Below are 19793 nucleotides of genomic sequence, written 5' to 3'. Positions count from 1 at the left end.
ATCACATCCCTCCTCAGCTGTTGGCAGTATTCTTCCTAATGCAGCCCAGGATACTGGTGGCCTTGTTTGCCAGGCCCATGTTCAAGTTGGTGTCCACCAGGCCCCCCTGGTCCTTTTCTGCAAAGCTGCTTTCCAGTTGGGTGGACTCAGCATACAGTGGTACATGGGGTTATTCCTCTCCATATGAAGGATTTTGCACTTCCCCTTGTTGAACTTCGGAAGGTTGCTGTCAGCCTATTTCCCCAGCCTGCTGAAGCTGCTCTGGATGGCAGCATGGCCTTCTGGTGTATCAGCCACTCCTCCCAGTACTGTGTCATCAGCAAACTTGCTGAGGGTTCACTCTGCCTCATCCTCCAGATCATTAATGATGTTAAACAGGATCGGACTAGTGTTGGCCCCTTGGTTATACCTACCGCTCAATAATGGCCTCCAATTAGACTTCGTACTACTGATCACCACCATCATGGGTCTGATTGTTCAGCCAGTTTCCAGTCCACTTCACTGTCTGCTCATCTACCACATTTTTTTGCCAGTTAAGGAAATTACAGATTATCACCATATTCTCCTTTGGGCTACTTTACAATTTCTCATTCTTCTTGTTTGCCAGTAACTCTAAATAGCCTTGTAAAGATTTTTGCATCTCGTAAGTTTCAAATGTAATTCTCTGTTTCACAGAGACATTACAGAAAAGCTTAGAGTAACTAAACCATTCCAGGAATCTGTTATTTGTGGAATAGGTTGTAATATATCACCAAAGGAGATTTCTGGATTATTTTTTTTTTTTTGTATTGGTAGGTTTTAAAAGAGACATTCAATGCTTCAGGAAAAACCCACAGAACTTGTTTTGGATGCCAGGTCTGCCATTTATATAACCTTTACACATTTTCACATTTCTTATGACAGTTCCTGGTTTTCTCTTTACATACTTCATTTCTCCATTAAGGAGATCCCCATGAAAAATAAATAAATAAATTACATGTATTGCATACCCCTCAAGGCCTATTGCATCCTACTTTTTTATTATAAGTGATCAATCTTATTTTTCACAGCAAAATTCTCCTGTCTTGGGAAGTTTTCCTAATGGGAACATAATTTTCATCAGGACTATCTGTCTATTGGAAGATCTAGTCAGTCAGTGTTTAGATATCATTAAAAGGGTTCTGACTCAGCCAGACTGATAATAACAGTTTGATTGAATTACATACAGAAGAGCTGCTAAAGAATAATCTGTTTAATGGTAGACTATTTAAAAAACCAAACATTTGCTGGGTAATTATGCTTAAACATAGCTGAATTTCCAGCATGTCTGATGATACCTTATTTACAGATTTTTAAAATTATAGTATTGATATCCTGTTAATGTTTAATGAAGTGTATTACCTCAGGTGTCACAGAATTTGGTTTACTATCACTTGAGATGTTGAAAGGTTGCAAAAAGATTATTCTTCATAACTGAGCAAGATCTACCATATTCCTAGAATTTTAACAGATTGTGCACTTCTATGTGCATTGTTACCAGTGTTACTGTATTGTTAACAAATAAGAACATAATTTTAGAATTGTTTTGTTGGTCAAATTTCATGGTCTAGATTACACTTCAGCCTGGATTCTTGCTACTATCACTCCTTTATATGAAAACTCCTTCATATGGGAGAAATCCTGTCAGGATGTTTCTCTCCTTCTTTCCTCCTCTGTACTTTGCTAATGTGGTGGAGTGTTTTTAGTATATCAGAGTGGTCCTTGTGAACTCAGCAAAAGGAATAAATGTAATGGTTACACTGGACATGATTTGGATGTTAATTTGAGGCAGTAGTCAAAGTAAGTTTCCTTCAAGTATCTTGCTTTCAGCACTAGGTATAAACATCCAAGTACATTAACTGAAATATTTAATTATATTTAGTGTTGTTGGCTATCATATCTATCTACTGACCTATAAAACTGCTCAACAATTAATACTAATTGCCTACTCAGTTATATTGGCAGTCCCTTAAGTTCATAAGTATTCACTCATGATTTATATTGTGCAACTGTAAAAGATAACTGGGAAGAACAACCGCAGCCTGGTTATAGAGGGACAATTTAAAAAAGTGACTTTACAACTCTGATTTTTGAAGTCAACACATTCTGACTGTTCAGGTTAAAAATGGCTGATCTTGCTTATAGAGCACTAGACTTTTTCAGGATATTATTTGGTTATGATTCTACTGTCCCAACTTGACTAAGGCTAGAGGAGAACAGCAGTTTTAGTAGTGGGTTGGGTTGGTGGTGGGGTTTTTTTTTTTCATTTGAAACATTTCTTCCAAACCTTCTCTTCACGGTTTCATTTATAGTTTTTACTGCACTGACCTGATCCTGAAAAAGTAAGATCAATTGCATGAGTAGACTACCTCTCAAACTCTACCTCAGTTTTTCTCTTATGCAATCTTTTTGAGACCTGGACACTATGTATGTGACTCAGGAGAAGCTTAATGCAGTGTTTATATAGAAGTGTTTATCGTTGGTTCATTGGTTTCAATATAGCAGATCCTTTCAACTTTCCAGAGAAAAAGAAAGGACAGTGGATGTATTTGTTGGGGTTTGTTGTTGGGTTTTTTTGTTTGGGGTTTTTTTTTTTTTTTGGTGAGTTTTTTTGGTTAATTGGTTGCTTTATGTTTGTTTGGTTTATGTTTTCTTCTGAAAATAAGAAAGACAGTGCAGAACATTCACTTTAGGTAGAAAAGCAGTGCAAGTGATAAAAATCTCTGAGACAAGACCAGTCTATTCTGAAGAAATAGTTTTCTCTTGAAATACTTTAGTTTGTTTAACATTTCTGGTTTTGGACAGTATCTTCAAAATGGGCCAAATTTTGTGAAATGATGATTTGGCTATGGATAGTTGTCTATTGAAGCATAGGCTTAAGACCAAACTCATTGCATCTATGTGTTATACCTGGCTGTAAAAGCATAATAAAAACCATCTCAGATGGTTAATATAATCATGTTTACCTGATTTAAGATAGCACATGTGTTAGACATTACTTTGTTAGCACAATGAAATCCATGGTAAATACTTATGGTATTTATTCCAGGAAGGCCAAGTGGATGTTGCTGACACAGAAAGTGTCTCCTCTTTGTTGGTAGGGATGGCAGAGTATTCATAAACACAGAATGAAGTTTAGAATTCTCTAGTTAAACTGAGTGTTATACTGAAAAATAGGCAAAAGGGTTCTGAATGGATCTGTAAATATATCCTCTTTCATTAACTGTATTAAAGTGTCATGTGGTTAGTTGTGTGATATTCTTGCTTGCTAGTGTATGAAGAAATATTTTTTAACTCAACCTTCTGAAAGAGACAGACAGGGAAGAGCAGGATTTCGTACCAGAAAAAAACTAGTCTTGCATTATGTGTTGCCATAGTTTTGGAACACTTCTTATTTCCAAGAAACATATGTATAATTATATCACTGAAGTGCATTGTCAAATTTTAGCACATTGACGTTATAGCCAAGATATTGAACAAAACTAATTTTGTCTTTCTCAATTTTTAAGATCCAGATTTTAAGGACCTTGGCGTTTTGAAGCCATTGCCAGGTTGGTATGTTGTTTTGTTTATTTATTTTTTTTAACTTGGAGGCCTTTGCACTCTGCTGTAGAAAATATTTTTGTTTGCTGTTCAGGTTTCATTTTTTCTGGTATTTTGTTATTCAGTTTGTGAGTTTGAGATGGGAGGACCTGAAGGAATTGTGGAATCTGTACAAATTGTCAAAGAAGGAAAAGCTTCTGAAACTGAAGCAGTAGACTGTAAATGGTACATCCGAGCACCACCCCGATCCAAGGTCAGTCCTTCATCCACTTGCTGATTTGCCATTTAATTTAAGAAATTGACTTATCTGATAACTTGTGCATTTCTTAGTACAGTCAGATCTTGTTTAATAACTTTACAGCTTGAACTTGTAAACCATTTTTTTGCCTTCTGCCGTGGAAGGGCAATTTGTCACCTCAGCCAAAATAACCTCCCTTCTCTATAAATAATGATGTGGGCAGTGTTAATGTGCATTTTGTGCCATAAATAATTTTCTTAAATTCATCTTTAATTTTGCTCATATTTTTAAAGAATCAATGTGTTTTCCTAAGCAGGAGGTAATCTTATCACCTTAATTTTCAATATATTTCAAATACTTAATATAGGGACTACTAAGGAAACACTGCTGGCTCCCTGAGGTCATTATTGTTTCTTATCTGGGAACTGTGAAAATGGAGCCAAGGTAAATTCACATTCCTCTGTATAAGACCTTTATTTCCTTTGGTTTAGAGCCACAGAAAAAAACAGAGAGTGTTCCCATTTCTCTCCCACCACAGCCAGCAAGCCAGGCATTTGTAACGAACAGGAGAGGACTGCAATGAATTTAACAATTCTTGGATTCTGTTTGAGTTCCTCCCTTATTCAGTTCCTATCTTATCGGTTACTATATGGATTGATTGTTGCTGGCTACACTACTGTTTCTCCTCTCTTTGCAACTGGAACAGCTTTGTGCCTCCCACCTACTTTCACTCTGTTAAAGACAACTCAATATTTTATTTTTTCTAGTGTGTTTTATTTGACAGGAAATATTTTAAAAGCTAGAATTTATAATCCACTACTCTCTGCCATCTTTAAACAAATAACTTGGTTTTATTATATATATAATCTCAGAACAGAGTGTCCTGGATATATTTAACTGTTTCAGCATTTGGTATTGAATAAGCAGGAGGAAGGCTTTCCAGAATAGAAAAAGTCATTAATATCAGCATTGTGAAGGTTTAGGAGAGGAGTTGAACACTTGGCTCATAAAGACTACAGATAAATTATTTCCAGAATATACTTTAATCTCTCTCTCTTTTTACTTTTGGATAAATTCAATATTCATAGAGGTTTTCGATTAAGTAGATGAGCTTCGCGCTTTGCTACAGTAAGTAGCTATAGACATGAAATGACTGGACTGATGAGTTATTATTGTATACATTATATACTTATGTATTAGTAGAAAACAGGTAAACACAACATTAGAGTTGTGCTTATTAGAATCAGCACAATTAAATCAGCCAATAAAATTGTTCTATAGTCTTAATTCCAGTTTATGCTTGGTCGGACAGATAATGTCGTGATAATCTTACCTGTTCTAACTCTAAAGTTCTATATGATTCAAAGCCCTGATAGAAGTCCTATGTTTAGTTACCTGTAGGATTTATCCAGACTTCAGTCCTGATGTAAAAATACAAATTGTGTAGCTACATAGCCATAAACACAGTGTGTATCAGAAGAATGCCACAGTACCACTGTTAATAGAGGATTAAAAATAGTTTAGCTCTTCATGAACTTCTATACTTGCATTAAGTTGTGTTGCATTTCAAGAAATGTATAGCAGCTGAAGAGCATCTGGAAGGGAGAGCAATGAGAGAGTTCTAGGAAACCTGAGGAAAAACGGAAAGTTATTCAATGTCATCTAGAAGATTTTTTTGAAGGAGCATGATGCCAGATAATAAAAGGCTTTTACAATGAGGAAGGAGAGCTCTGATGTCGATAGGATAAGTCATGGTCCTTCACGCCAAAAGAAAGATTCAGGTTAGATACTAGGGAAGCAAATTTCAAATACCAGGGAGGGCATTATGAATGATTGGTGTGGTGGGTTGACCCTGGCTGGACACCAGGTGTCCACCAACCTGTTCTATCACTCCCCTCCCCAGCAGAAAGGGAGGGGGGAGAAAATAAGATGGGAAAAAACATGTGGGTCAAGATATCGGCAGTTTGATGAAATAATAGCAAAAGCTGTACACGCAGAGGCGAGGAAAGGATGTTTTTCTCTGCTTCCCATTAGCAGGTGATATTTGGCCACTTCCTGGGAAGCAGGGCTTCAGTTACCCCAGTGGTTGCTCTGGAAGACAAACATAAATACCAAATACTACCCCTTCCTCCTTTCTTTTAGCTATTATATCTGAGCAGACATCATATGGCATGGAATACCCCATTGGTCACTTTGCATCAGCTGTCCTGGCTATGTCCCTTCCCAAGCTCTTGCCCACCCCCAGCCTTCTGGTAAGAGGAGGGGGGAGGTTGGAGAGGCAGCCTTGATGCCGTGTGAGCACTGCTCAGGAGCAGTCAGGGCACTGGTGTGTTATCACCACCTTTCCAGCCATCAGTACAAGCACAGCGCTGGGAGGGCTGCTGGAAGGCTCAGCCAGACCAGATACAACTGGTTAAGCAAGTTTGTTTGGACAGCATTGCTAGTGGTCTTAGGGTGCAGGTTAGGTAACAACCTATGAAAACGGAAAGAAACATCCCTAATCCTACCTTTAGGCAGAGGGCTGGGTACTCTCCATGAATCTTGCTGTTCCCATCTTACCAAATTCTCTGAGTAGAGAGACAGGGCAATATACAAGCACATAAATCAGTGTTTCCCAACGTGTGGGGCTGACAGCTTTTCCAGCAAGCTATAAAAAAAACCCAGTTTTCAAGGTTAGATTAATCTTAGAGGGGTAAGTCCAATTTAGCACTTGAACATTCTTAGTGTGATTTTCACATATATACACAAATATATATCTGTATGTATACACACATATACATGCATATACACACATATGGTTATGGTATTGCCATACTGGCACAAGTTGAAAATTTTTCAGATATTAAGGAAGAAATTAGTGGATAAAATTTAAAAAAAACCTTGTATGAAGTAAAATTTACAGTAAGAATGTTTATGGGCCTGATTCAAGTGAACTGGAATCTATTGTCATATTTTGCAGTCAGCTTCCTTTGTGCTTATCCAACCTTGAACTAATGACATATTCAGTATAACAATCTAGTGACATCATTCTAAGTTAAGGCATCTTGCACCTATGAAAACAGGCTCTCCTGCTAAGAACAGTAAGAACTCAGCAGATGTCTTTAAATCCACATGTTCCTGTACTCTGGGCTGCACAGTTTGTTACTGGGAATTATGCCTAAAAGGCCAGTTACTCAGACAGAATTTGGGTTGGATCTTTACATCTTTAGTTTCTTAATTAAACTGTGCCAGAATGTGGGCTGCTTGCAATTTCATTTGGCTTAAGCTCATCCAATCTAAACTGTCTGCAGTAGCAAGATGCAAGTCTTTTCCTTGGTTTCCAATTCCAGTTTCAAGCCAAGTCTGAGCTCAACACAGGAGCAATGAGATCAGTCAGGGAGAATGAACTTGAGATCTCTAAGCCTGAGCTTCAAACAGACAGTCTGGGTGTAATATTGCTCCTATCATCAGCAAGTGGAAATAGGACAAAGGACAGCAAATTTCTTGCACACATTTAAAATAGAGCAATCACTGATTACCTTATAAACACAAAAAATAAAATGCTGAAAATGCATGCAGAACTGAAACTTTCTGGAAGTTCAGAAGACAGCAGAAGGCAGATTAAACACAACTTCAAACTATACATAGACCTGGAGCCTTCTATTTAACAGTGACTCATTGCAACACGTGTGTTTCTTATAAACATTCAAAGCCAGTTCTGGCTGAGTAAGATGGCTGTGAGTCTAGAGTTCAAAAATACTGGGGGTTCTGCACATTGTGTAGAAGCTGACTTCATACACTAATCAGAGCAAGAATGAAAATGAAGATGGGAGCTGCTGACTGAATGTGCCAACCTGCCCAAAACAGTAAAGAGCTGGAGGAACCTCCCCATCCCAAAATACTTTACTGTACAACAAAGCCAGGAGAAAGAATGGACAAGTTATTGCACTGGGATTTGAAAAACTTCAGAGATATCATTAGCTACAGCAGTGGATAAGCAAAGAATCTCTATTTATGAATGGCAGAGAAGAAAATTAAAAGAATTAGTCTTTTCTTGCTTTCTGTTAAGGGTGAATGTTGGAGGATGATATCAACAACAAGCCTTTTTTTATATTGGATGTGTCAGCAGAGTTTGACAAGGCCCCCCAGGAAGACAGGACACATGTTCGTGCTCAGGTAGCGCTGCCTTTGGTGGGTGAATTCCCCATCAAGACACTATTGTGTCGTGCTTGTTACTTGAGAGGTTTTGTAGGGGCGGGGGGGGGGGGGGGGGGGGGGTAGCAAAAAAACCCCAGAATTTGACAGTAAGAGCAATAAAAGTTTTACAAAGATGATGTTCTGATGCTGGGAAACAACCATTAAGCAATACTTATAATTGGAAACTCTGGGTAGCTTGGGAAAGAGCACCCAAACTACAGACAGATAAGCATTAATTTGAATCTGGTTCAGTGGACCAGTCATCTGTTCAAGAGGAATGATCAAGAGGTATGCTTAGACTAAGCAAAAGAGATGCTACCCTCTGTGTGTACACCACGAGAAATGAAATTAAGTTGTAAATTAGTTAGTCAAAGCTATAACTAATTCTCCCACCCCACTTGAGCATGCTACTGGGCAAAGAATGTACCTTTACAGGTTATAGGATGCAAGACTTAACAAAAATCTTAAGAAACTGAAGACTTTAATAACAGGTATCTAGTTTTGACATATTACTGCAATATTCTTAAACCTGAGCTGCCTGTGAGTGGTGACATTTGTTTCCAGCAGAGCTATGGGGGAGAGGCGGGAGCAGGATGCACAGCACACAGGATGGGGCCAGGGTGAGGCCTGTGAGGAGAACTGGGCAGGCCGAGCCATGGCGGACAGGGTGCGGTGGTGGCTGGGCTCGCCTGTGGCAATGGGACCAGCCCCAGCTCAAGCTGGGCAGAAGCTCACTGATAAACAAGGCTGGGGGCAGGACGTGCTAGGCCAGGCATGGCCGACAGGCCCAAGTGGGACCAAGCCAGTTGCATATTTACAAGGGATAGGTATTGCTCCCTGGTAAAGTCTCTGTATCACTTGTCACTGCTTTCATGGTGGATCTTGTATCCATGTACCTGACCATATAGAGAGATGATACTGTCAGTTCCAGGTGCCTGACTTTGAATTAAATGGAGTCTGGAGAGAGACTGGGTTGTTAGCACGTGCATTTCCTGCACAGTTAGGAGGAAACACACGGTAAAGCAAATTGCAGGGCTACAAGTCTGTATAAACCAATCTGACCAAACGAAAACATTTTCTGTTCTTACATGTGAAGTGGAAACGTGTGCTCTTGGATGAGACCTGCAAAAAAACCCAGTTTAAGCTGTCAGTACTGGCAGACTAGCATAACTTTTGGAGGCTTCTTAATCAGGTGTAGAAGAGAAGCTTTAAGCTTTACACTAAAATTTAATAGGAGCCATTTGAGTGGTGGTTCCTGAAATGTTACAGAAAAATGAAATTTAGAGAGTGAAAAACCTAATAGCCAGAGACACTTTTACAGGCTTCAAATGAGCTCCATCTCTGACAAAGCTCTGAACCTTGCTAACATAATGATAATAATATTATGAATGAAAAAAACCCAACACACTTATACAGCATTCCTGGAACAAGGTGAACAAATAAGAAGTAGAAAATATTGATTACCTATGTTAAACCATTAAAATCACTTCTTTGAAACAGTTTTGTTAGATAAAGATGTAAGACAAGCGTGTGTGTAGAATCATGTCTGCAGAATCTCTTCTAGCAGGCATGGTAATACACGTGCCACGGTAGCACTGACAAAAAACCACTTTTAGCTTAGCATTAATCTGTTCCACTCAGGTATAGAAATATAATCAACCTCAGCACCCTCAAATCAAATAATTGTTAGGAAAAGTGATAAAAAACCTTACTGATTAAAGTAATAAAACATATGCCAAAGAGAACAGCAGAATCAGGATGTGATCTACGGTTTTCAGTGTTAAAAAACAGAACAGCACCAAGGAGCTGTAAAGGTTGTCACTTGCAAGCATTTTGCCACTGTAGGAGAGAAAAATGAGGATAGCTTGACAGTTAGAATTAATGTCAGTTATTGGGCACTCACAGAAGTCTGAAGAAACAAATAGGACAAAGCAAAGAAATCCAGAGAGCTTCACTTGTTCAGGAAAATGGTATTTTGATGTCTGAGCCTGGCTGTGAATCACAGGGTGTTAGAAGAAGTACCATATAAGACTGTCGCCCTTGACAGACAGTATTCTCCAAGCCCCAGGAGAGGAAAATATGAGGTATGGAGTTCTCTGCAAAGCATCTTTCCAGACTAGCAACTACAGGCCAAAAAATGTCAACCCCCACCCCCCCAAAATGAACAAAAAAACCAAAAAGAACATATACTTTTAACATTTTTGGGCTGAAGTAACATTGATTAAAAAAACCAACAACACATGTTTAGGATCTAAGCAACAGGAGAGGCTACTTTAGGAGACAAATTCTAAACATTGTTAATGCTGTTTAGGCTGGTATACTTGTCTTCTTGCCTTGAAGGAGATTATTTAATGTTGCAAAATCTGCTTTAACAAACTGGGTTTCAAACTGAGCTTCTCTGGTGCTGGAGGTATCATCTTGAAAGTCCTTTGTTAGTCACATAGGGTTGAATGAGATGCAGAATAAAGCAGGCACTGTAACTGATCACTGAGTGACAGGGAAAGACATCGCACCATTTAGCCCAGTCCCTGTGCTTACAAGAGAATTGACTGAACTTAGAAGCTGAATATGTGAAAACTAAATGTTACGCCCTGATGAAGAGGAGGTTTTTGTCTTACATCTAAATTACTTTTGGCAATTGAACGATGGCTTTTTGTTTGTTTGGTTTGGTTTTAGGGGACTGAATGTCTGTGCACCTATATTAAGTCTGATACGCTGGGATATGGTTTGAAGTTTTTCCTGACTGCCCTGATCAATCATGTTGTCAGCCCTAACCTTCATTGACTGATTAAAAAGCAGAACTCATCAAAATTATTCACTCTGAAGAGATTATAATCTGACCATTTTACTGAGGTGATATATTATTCATAGTTTACAATCATTTTTTTTCCTAATATATACAGAAAATTCTGTTTTCAAATTTAAATTAAAAAAATAGTAAAACTTAGACAGCATTTCCTTTTTCATTCTTATGATGGCAATAAAAACCTTAAAGGTGACAAGACTATTATTTAAAATATAATGTGACTGGGTGTAAATTACATATGTCAAATTTGCAGTGAGGCTTTATCAGTTTTGTTGTTAATGGCATTGGCATTTGCAGCGACATCTCAAAGCTCAGCAAAAGCTAATACTTGTGCACTAGCAACTTGTTCTAAATAATGTGGAACTGATCATTTGAGGAAATTGTTTTATTAAAACTTTACAACAAAAAATGTGAAAGAAGAAGATATGTTGCTTCTTTCAAATAAGATGTACTCTTCAACAAGAATGTCCCAGTTGTGCTAAAATAATGTGTCCATATCTACAGAAATGTTAATTCCAGAAATTCCCATTGGCATCAATGAAAAAATGCTTAATGAATGCAGATAGTGGCATTTGAGTTTGTGACCTCTTTTTTTGTTCATTTGTTTTCTTTAGGGGAAACAATGTTTCTTATCCATTGCTGGTAGAAGTAATGACTAAGATCTCAGTAAATGAAATAACTAGAAAAACTGATAATTTTTCTCTCACTTTGTGCTTAATTTCTTTTAGGGAGATCCACACACCAGTGAAAGTAATGAGAATATTGCCACTGAATTCAGAAAACCATGTATCAGGAACATTTTGCCTTAGATAACAGTTTGTCATAAAATCAGTTTTATTCTTTCCCTGGGGAACTCAATTTATTAGTCATTTTCTTCTGCCAGTGTGGGTCTTACAGCCAGTGACAGGAACAATGGCAAATATATAGTAATAAACCCATAAAAATTGGCATAGGCGTGCAGATACAATTAAATTATTCCAGCTATTTAAAATAAAATCTGATCCAATATCAGGTTGTCAGTTTGTGCAATCAGTTTCCAGTTTTTAAAAATGCACTGCAGTCTGAATGCATAGGTCTGATCCAAATAAGTAAATGGAAAGATACCCACTGATTTCGGAGAGGTTTTTATCAAGTCCTCATTACTTTATATAAAGTTCTAATAATAGTCATCTCCAAAGGAGACTATGAAAATGAAACTCCAAGTCATCTCAGAATATCAGGAATTTATTTTCTCTAATTTATGAAACTTCATGCCATTGAAGAAGGTGCTATTATTCTTATGAAGGGTGAACATAGAATTTTAAGTCAAATATTCTTTCCAGTGGTTCCCATACCTATCAAGTCTATATATGTTATGATCTTAGCTGAATTTATCACACACAGGAATGAACTGGTATGGCCAACAGCAGAATTCATGCTTGAGAAAAACTGAAAGTTGGCTTCTTCACTGAAAGAGTCAAAGTGAAATGCTAAGTTATTGTTCTCTTGATTCCTTCTCAGCATTTATAACTGCTACTCTAAGAAATATTTCATTATTTTATAAGGCTAGCATGCCACCGGAAACTAGAGAATGTCAAATGATAAGCTCAGAGAAATAAGACTTTGGCTGTATTGTTATATGAACAATTTATTTGAAGAGATCAGGAATAATTGATGAATGCTGGAAATGGCTGTGAGAGCTGGCATTTTGTAACCACAGTTAGCATTAGAACATTTCTGGTAAGAATGGAAAATACATTACTTCTCAATGCTGAAATGGGATACCCTATTACAAGATAAATGTTTGCCTATATATATTTATACATACATACATATGTATAGGTAATTGTATATCTATAAGACAGCAGGGTAGAAATAGAGAACAAGTGAGCAAGCATAAGAGGTTGTTCCCCCACTATGTCAAGTATAGTTTTAACATTGTTCTGCAGTTGGACTAAGGCTTTTTTTTTTTTTTTTTTTTTTTTTTTTCCTGGAGTAGGTAAGAATTCTCCTGAAAGAGTGGAATAAGATAAAAAGGTTATATATGTACATGGCATTATATCTGCACAGTCTGTCATATCTATATATGATATTTTGCAACATACAGATGGTATACATATGATAGGCATTCATGTTGGAAGCCTTCTGTGCTTCTCTGTAACACATTTATCTGACATGCTTTGTTTTCTGGAAAACAGTTCAGTCATGTGTATACAACATTTCGTATAATCAGCTGCAGAAGGTTTTTATTGCATTACCTGTGACAAAGCTGGCAAGTGCCCATCTGAAGCAGGCTGCTTCCGTTAGTGGAGGAAAGAAAAGCAATGTGTACCTTTCTCCCCATTCTAAGTGAAATTTTATGCAGAGATGGACAATGGACTATCTCAGCAGCTTTACAGGAGAAGCTGTGTATCAGGATTTCACAGTGCCTGTTTCGCTCTGTTTTGAGCAGGAGCAACTGTTCTCTAGCACACAGAAGCAGCTGTCTGATGAGTGCCAGCTATGGCCAGTTGCTAGATGTGGGTATCGTGGTGCTACCTCTTCCCATACCTCCATCCCTCATGCATAGTCTTGCTCTGGCAGGACAGTAGTGTGCTTGTGCCAGCTGGACCCAAGGAGCTGCTAATAAAAGAGGTCTTATCAAACCATGAGAGTGAGGAGTAAGAGCCCATCACACATTGGCCACCCCAGTTCTGCATTTGAGTCACTGACTCATCCAAAGTTCTTGTCTGTATTTTTCTCACTGGCCTTTTGCTGCTGGTTTTTGTTTGGTTCCAGTTAATTTCTGCACATTTTCATACACTTCCTATCAGAAGTGTAACAGTTACTAGGAAGTAGCTGGCAGTGAATGTCAGCAGTTCGGCCTTCTGGCCATGGAAGTGGCTGATGCTATATAAACAGAAAAAAGCAGGAGCCACACTGAAGATGAGGTTTACCTGGGAAACTAAAGTAGTCAGATATCAGCAAAGCAGAAATTATCTGAACAGCTGAAGAACACCAAGAACAAAGATTTGGAGCTCAGGGAGTTAAGGGTCAGGTACCTGAGCAGCTGGGGAAGGGAGGAAGAGTGTAGAGAATGAAACAGAGACTTGGTAAAGGGATGTAGCCAGTGCAGAGGGACTTCAGAAATCCATTTTCTGAAGTCAACAAATCTTCAGAGTTCAAAACAAGCCTTTAAATATGACTTCACCAAGGAAGTAGGTGACCTGCTTTATCAGGAATGGAAACTGCATGTCCCCCAGTAGAAGAGGAAATAGCAAGACTTTTCAAGACAACTTGTTTATAAAAAGTGGTGGTTACTATGAGAAAATTTCAGCAATGCTAGGTGACTGAACTCTAGTAACTTTTCATTCCAGTGCAGGGGTGGAGCAACCAGTAAATGAAATTGTAACCACTATAGAAAGTATTCCTATTACTTTGTGTGTTGCTGTTAATGTTCCATTTTGTGGAGAATACAAACAGCTTCCTTGATTTATAATATTTAAAAAACATGGTGAAAGTAGAATTCACTTAACAGCAATTTAATTGAAATATATTCCTCTGAGTTCTGGAAGATGGGAATGTTGGAACATAAGTAAGGATTACTGTAAGAAATAACATTAGAAAAAGGTGAGGCAAGCAAAATGAAGCTTACTTACTATAACAAATTTCATGTTAGTAAGAATTGTTTTACAAACATTCTTTTCAGAGAGACCAGTTGCAAAGTGTAACAAGGAATCAAAATGTATCATAATGCACTATCTGAAAAGGTTCATTTAAAGATATGAGCTATTAGTAAAAGTGTCAGACTGCTTAATAGCACATAATTCTCAAACTATATGAGCTTTAATATTTTAATGAGGTGAAGTGGTGAGTCCTGTTGCTACTACAATATGCTATGTTTGTGTACTTTGTGCAAATGCAGAGAAGGTTTTTAAGCAATTGTTCTGTCATGTAAAAACCTACCTGAAGTTAAGATTATTTGTAAAGAAGTATATCTGGTGTCTAATACAGTAGTTTCTTTTTGCTTATGTTTTCAAATGAAGATGCGTATAGCTGGATGCTGGCTATGTTTACTGGCTTTTTGTGCTATTTCTGCCCTACTTCACCTTTCCGTATCATTCTCCTGAAGTCTTCTGGGTATGCTTGGCAGTTTGATTATGTCTCACGTGTCTATTGAAAATATTACTTGCCTTCTCTGTTACTGGAATATTTGATGTTGCTTGTATTATCAATTGCTTTTAAAATGAGTGGTTTTCCCTATTAAAGACCATTTAGAGTTTTATATCAAATAATAGCATTTTCTTCTCACCCCTGCTACTTTATGAGTAGATTTAAAGACTTCTTTGCAAAGAGAAATACATCTATTACTTTTTGAGAGAACTTAGCTTGTATGTAAGAGACATTTCCTAAAAAAAATTCTAGGTTTCAAGCAGTTTCCATGAAGTATGCTTGATTTCAGCCCTGTTAAATTATGAAGATATATACCATAAAGCTTTGTTTAGAAAAGCTGAGATGGTGGCCAAATTGCTTGAGGAAACATGAAAAGATTAATGACTGAGTTTTGCCTGGCTCCCAGATTCTTACTTCCTGAATCAGTGTAGCTGAGACATATCATAAAGATGACACATATTGACTCTGGGGAGGAAGCAGCAATTATTTGCCTTATTATTTTCCATGTCAGGCAAGTAATAGAGTAATATTGTGCCAGCCAGCAAAAGAAGAAATGTCTAGCTTGTCTGTCCTTCAGCTTGAAGGACTGCTGTACATACTTCTCAAACACGGGTATGTATTTGGAGATTAGGACTTTACTGCAACAAATAATAATAATAATTAGAAAATCTAGATCTTCTGCTAGATTCTACTTTGAAGCAAGACAAAATACCAGGAAGTATAAACACAGTATTCAGTTTCAACATTAGTGTCCTTCCAGGGAAGTGGCCTATGGATCACAAGTTCCAGAAAAATAATTTTGGTAGTAGTGTTGTGTAGTCTTTCTCCCACAAGGTAGAACAAAGGTGTTTAATGTTTGTTTAGTCATTCTCAAATGTCTTTACACGTTGCCTTTGTTGTTTCATAGATCTATTTGCGATTCTTGGACTACGAGATGCAGAATTCCAATGAATGCAAAAGGAATTTTGTAGCTGTCTATGATGGAAGCAGCTCTGTGGAGGATTTGAAAGCAAAGTTTTGCAGCACTGTTGCTAATGATGTAATGCTGCGGACAGGTCTCGGAGTGATCCGCATGTGGGCAGATGAAGGCAGTCGAAACAGCCGATTCCAAATGCTCTTCACATCTTTCCAAGAACGTAAGAACCTAATCAATGCATCTGCCTTTCAGTTTGTTGAATGGTCCCAAAAACTGTTAATGTTTTCTTTATGCAGAGTAGTCACTGAAAAATGTTCCCAAACAAGCTATGTAAATTTTCAGAACAGTTTTTTATGCCAAGCATTTGTAGTGTGCAATAATTTGTAGTGCAGTAGACAGAGCTCAGGATTCAGAGAGAGCACAGGATTCAAAGACAGGAAGACAGCTATGAGTAGTCACGACCTGCCCTGTCATAAGACTGTGACTTTTGTCTGATCCCCAAGCTACTGGGCTGCTGTGTCTTTTTCCTTACACAGTGCAGAAAATAATACAGCTGTGAAGGTTTTTATCAAGCCTAATCCTTTTCTATTAATGTTATTTTTTAGGTCTCATTGTGATGGGCATTTGAAAAATACCTTATGATTGTTTTATCACAGCTGGTGGGTGTATTTGTGCATATCCCAGAATGCATATATCAATAAACATATAAGTCAGATACTTTTAAGCAAAGAATTTAGTTGTTGGGTTGGTTTTTTTTTATAGTAACAGGAGCTTTCTAAAAGTCTTACATGTTGTTTTGGTTAATACTCTTTCTATGCACCTTGCCTGCATTCATACGTTTATATGATTTCTGGACCCAGATAATAAGGAAAACAGCCTTTCAAAGAAACAAAAGGTAGTTCTACCCAGTTAAGAAAAAAAAAAAAAACAACCACCAAACAACCAAAAAACCCCAATCAAACAAATAAACCACAAAACCCACTCAACAAAATGCAATAATCTCATTAGCTTAAAATAACTGACTCAGGTAATCACTTGTGAAAGATATTGATTTGTTTTCTTTGATGGAAATAATACCGGTCCCTTGAGGAAGGAGAATATGCATTTATTTTCACATGCTGATTCATGTCTGTTTTTAATGTATTTTTTGGTTTGTGCATCACATGTCTGACAGGAAGATTCCTGTGTGGCTGTCAGTGGTTGGAATGAAGGTGCACTTCTACCAAACACTTTCTTCATCTGTATTCTGTGTGTGTGTACCCTGCAATGAGGCAATGAGACTCTGTTGAAAGCAACCTCTGTAATTCCTTAATTATGGCTCTGATTAAAAATTTCTGACAGTCCATGTGCCTGAAACTGCATACGCCACTGTATTCTCACATTTCAGCCTTAGGGTGGATTATATTTTTCTTGTCTGTAAATCAGGCCAGGGTCTAAAAGATATTCAGAACCCTCAGCTGAGATGATACTGCCCTTCTGTCATTTCTGCAACTGGAGATGTCTTGAATATTCAAGATCTGATTCATTTTTTTCACAAGGCATCCTGATCTGTTACCTTAGAAACAACTGCATAGACATTGGAGGTTCATAGCGTATAAAGAACTGGAGAGTGAAGTGCTATGATGACTAACTTGAAATGAAGGTTTGAATAAGTGTGTGTTTGCAAGGCTTTCATATTTTAAAGGAAAATAAGGAAAAATGTGGGCTTTTCTCTTATAATATTCCAAGACGTTTACCTGACATGCTACATCTTATGAGCTACTCCATTCTTGTAAACAGACGATAGTTTATACTGCATGGTATTCTGACTGGGAAGTTGAAAATATTAACATGATGTGTTTTCTCTAAATTTATTCTGAATAACCATTGTGCACTAAAAGCTGAAAATTTATTAAGGGCTAAATTGTGCTTTGAGATATGTATACACAGCCTGTTCATAAATAGTAGAAGAAGCTGCATCTGTATTTTTAATGGTGTAAATTGACTTTAAAGATTTAAAGGTGATGCAAACTGTACTTTCTGTGCCATGTCAGTTGTCTGTAAGTGCTGCCTTATGCCTCAGACAGAGCTGGCTGTCAGGAGTCAGCTAGAGCAGATGTCCGGTGTGCGCACTGGCGAGACACAGCTCATAGAATGTAAACTGCAATGTCTTTCAGCAGCGTGTGGGAATAATTAGATCATCTGCATGGAAGAGAAGGAATGTCAGACCTCATTCAGGGAGATGTACATCAGGGAACAGACACCTGTGTCTCTGCTCGGGGGCAAAGAAAGAGGAAAAAAGCTATTTTGTTCACCTAGAGATGAGAAAGAAACAAAATAGAAAATGAAATTTATGTTGTGGCCATGTGCATCGGAAAAAGTGACAAAGTAAAATTCCTGCATTTACTGTTGCTGTGGGAATGACCAGGAGGTGTCATGATCTGTAGCTCCCCAAATTCCTCTCCTTAGTGTGGAGTTAAGTTGTTGAGATTGTGAGTCTTCCCTTACACAAGGCTCTGTAAACTGGAAGTGGTTTGGGTTTTTTGTGAAAACAGGCTACTTAGCCTGAGGAATGTTTTCTTTCTGTGTGAGTCTGTTCAGTGTTCATTCTTGTTATAGAGCTGTTTCCTGGGGTCTTGACATTTGTGTAGAGCAGAGAAGTCTTAAAGAAATTTTTTACATTATTATTTTCATACAGTTTGATCAGTGTGGTCCAATTACATTTGAAATATGTCTCTCTTTTGTTGGTGTCTAAAGGTGGTCTTACAAGTTTCCAAAGCTCTAGCAGTGATGTTTTGTAGAGCAGCAGTACTATAAATATGTCTGAAGGAAAGGCATACAATGACAGAGGTTGTTAAATTTCCGGTGCCAGAAAACCCGTAATGATTCTCACATCATGAAAATAGTAGAGCTCTAAGTAACACTTAAAAACCAATTAATTTTTAATAGCTGATAATTTAGAGTGATCTGATATTTTGTGATCAGCATTATTAGCTATTCCAACTGTCATTATGGGCTTTGTCTGCTTATGTCCTTACCTTTTTAATCCTTAGTATGTCTTCTAAACATATATATATATATATATATATATATAAAATCATATTTTGTGTATGGTAGTCACTTGTATAACAGATTTTAAATATCCAATAAATAAATTTAAGAATCATAAAAAGAAAAACAAGAAAGCTGGTATCATCAAAAAGTGTCTGTTGATCTAGTAAGAAGTCTTGAAAAATGGAGTCTTTTGTTTCAGCCACTGACTAACTGTTCATTTCATTTTCCATGACTGTGAGAGTGATCTCCAGCCTGATTAATGACAGACGTGCTACACCTACAGCTTCTTCAAAGAGCTGCTCCTGAGCAGACACACCTACACTTTAACCAAAAAGCAGATTCGTAGAACCAAGGCATATGGGATAAGAGAAAATCCCTCTGTATGCACAGCAGGCAAGATGTTCTTTCACCTCTGACTGCTATTTGGTAGCACTGCTTCCTTCTCCATCCCTGCATCAGAAACCCCAGACCTGAAAAATATCATTCCTTCTCTTATTTTGTTCTCCTTTTCAGCTCTAAGTGTTTTTAAAGCCCTGTCACACATGGTTTTCCTATAGCAGCATAAGTTCTATTGTTCTTATTTTCCTTTTATTGACAAAATATTTGGCTAGAAATCTAGGGCCATGTTTAAAATAGTGCACAGCTTTATGAAGTATCAACACTCAAGTCCTTGTTTACAGCCAGAATCCTTGAAGATGATCACACCAGCACGGGCAATTTTCTAATAGGGAAAATACTGCAGGTATGCAGTAGTAACAATGACTGTTATTGTTGTAATGCAAAGGGAACTACTGAGGAAGGGAACAACAAACCAATAAGTGTAACACGTGAAAAGATGGTTTCCCATTGCAAGGACTTAGTAGTGTAAATAGGCTGCAGCTTTACTGGTTTTGCTCTGTGCTTCCACACTAACACTTAAAAAAGAAAACACT

The 19793-nt window shown here is 37.6% G+C and overlaps 1 protein-coding gene across 3 annotated transcripts in view; it reads left to right on the top strand.

Annotated features, from left to right (window-relative positions):
* Positions 1-19793, top strand: part of NETO1 (neuropilin and tolloid like 1) — a 70624-nt gene that overhangs the window by 36433 nt on the left and 14398 nt on the right. For all 3 annotated transcript variants that reach the window (XM_056333336.1, XM_056333335.1, XM_056333334.1), the window contains exons 5-7: positions 3528-3569; positions 3687-3814; positions 15820-16048. In XM_056333336.1, coding sequence (XP_056189311.1) covers positions 3528-3569; positions 3687-3814; positions 15820-16048 — 399 coding nt within the window. The remainder of the gene's footprint in view (positions 1-3527; positions 3570-3686; positions 3815-15819; positions 16049-19793) is intronic.

This window comes from Falco biarmicus, chromosome 3 (genome assembly GCF_023638135.1).
Source record: "Falco biarmicus isolate bFalBia1 chromosome 3, bFalBia1.pri, whole genome shotgun sequence".
Lineage (NCBI taxonomy): Eukaryota > Metazoa > Chordata > Aves > Falconiformes > Falconidae > Falco > Falco biarmicus.
This window is presented reverse-complemented; position numbering and strand designations above follow the sequence as displayed.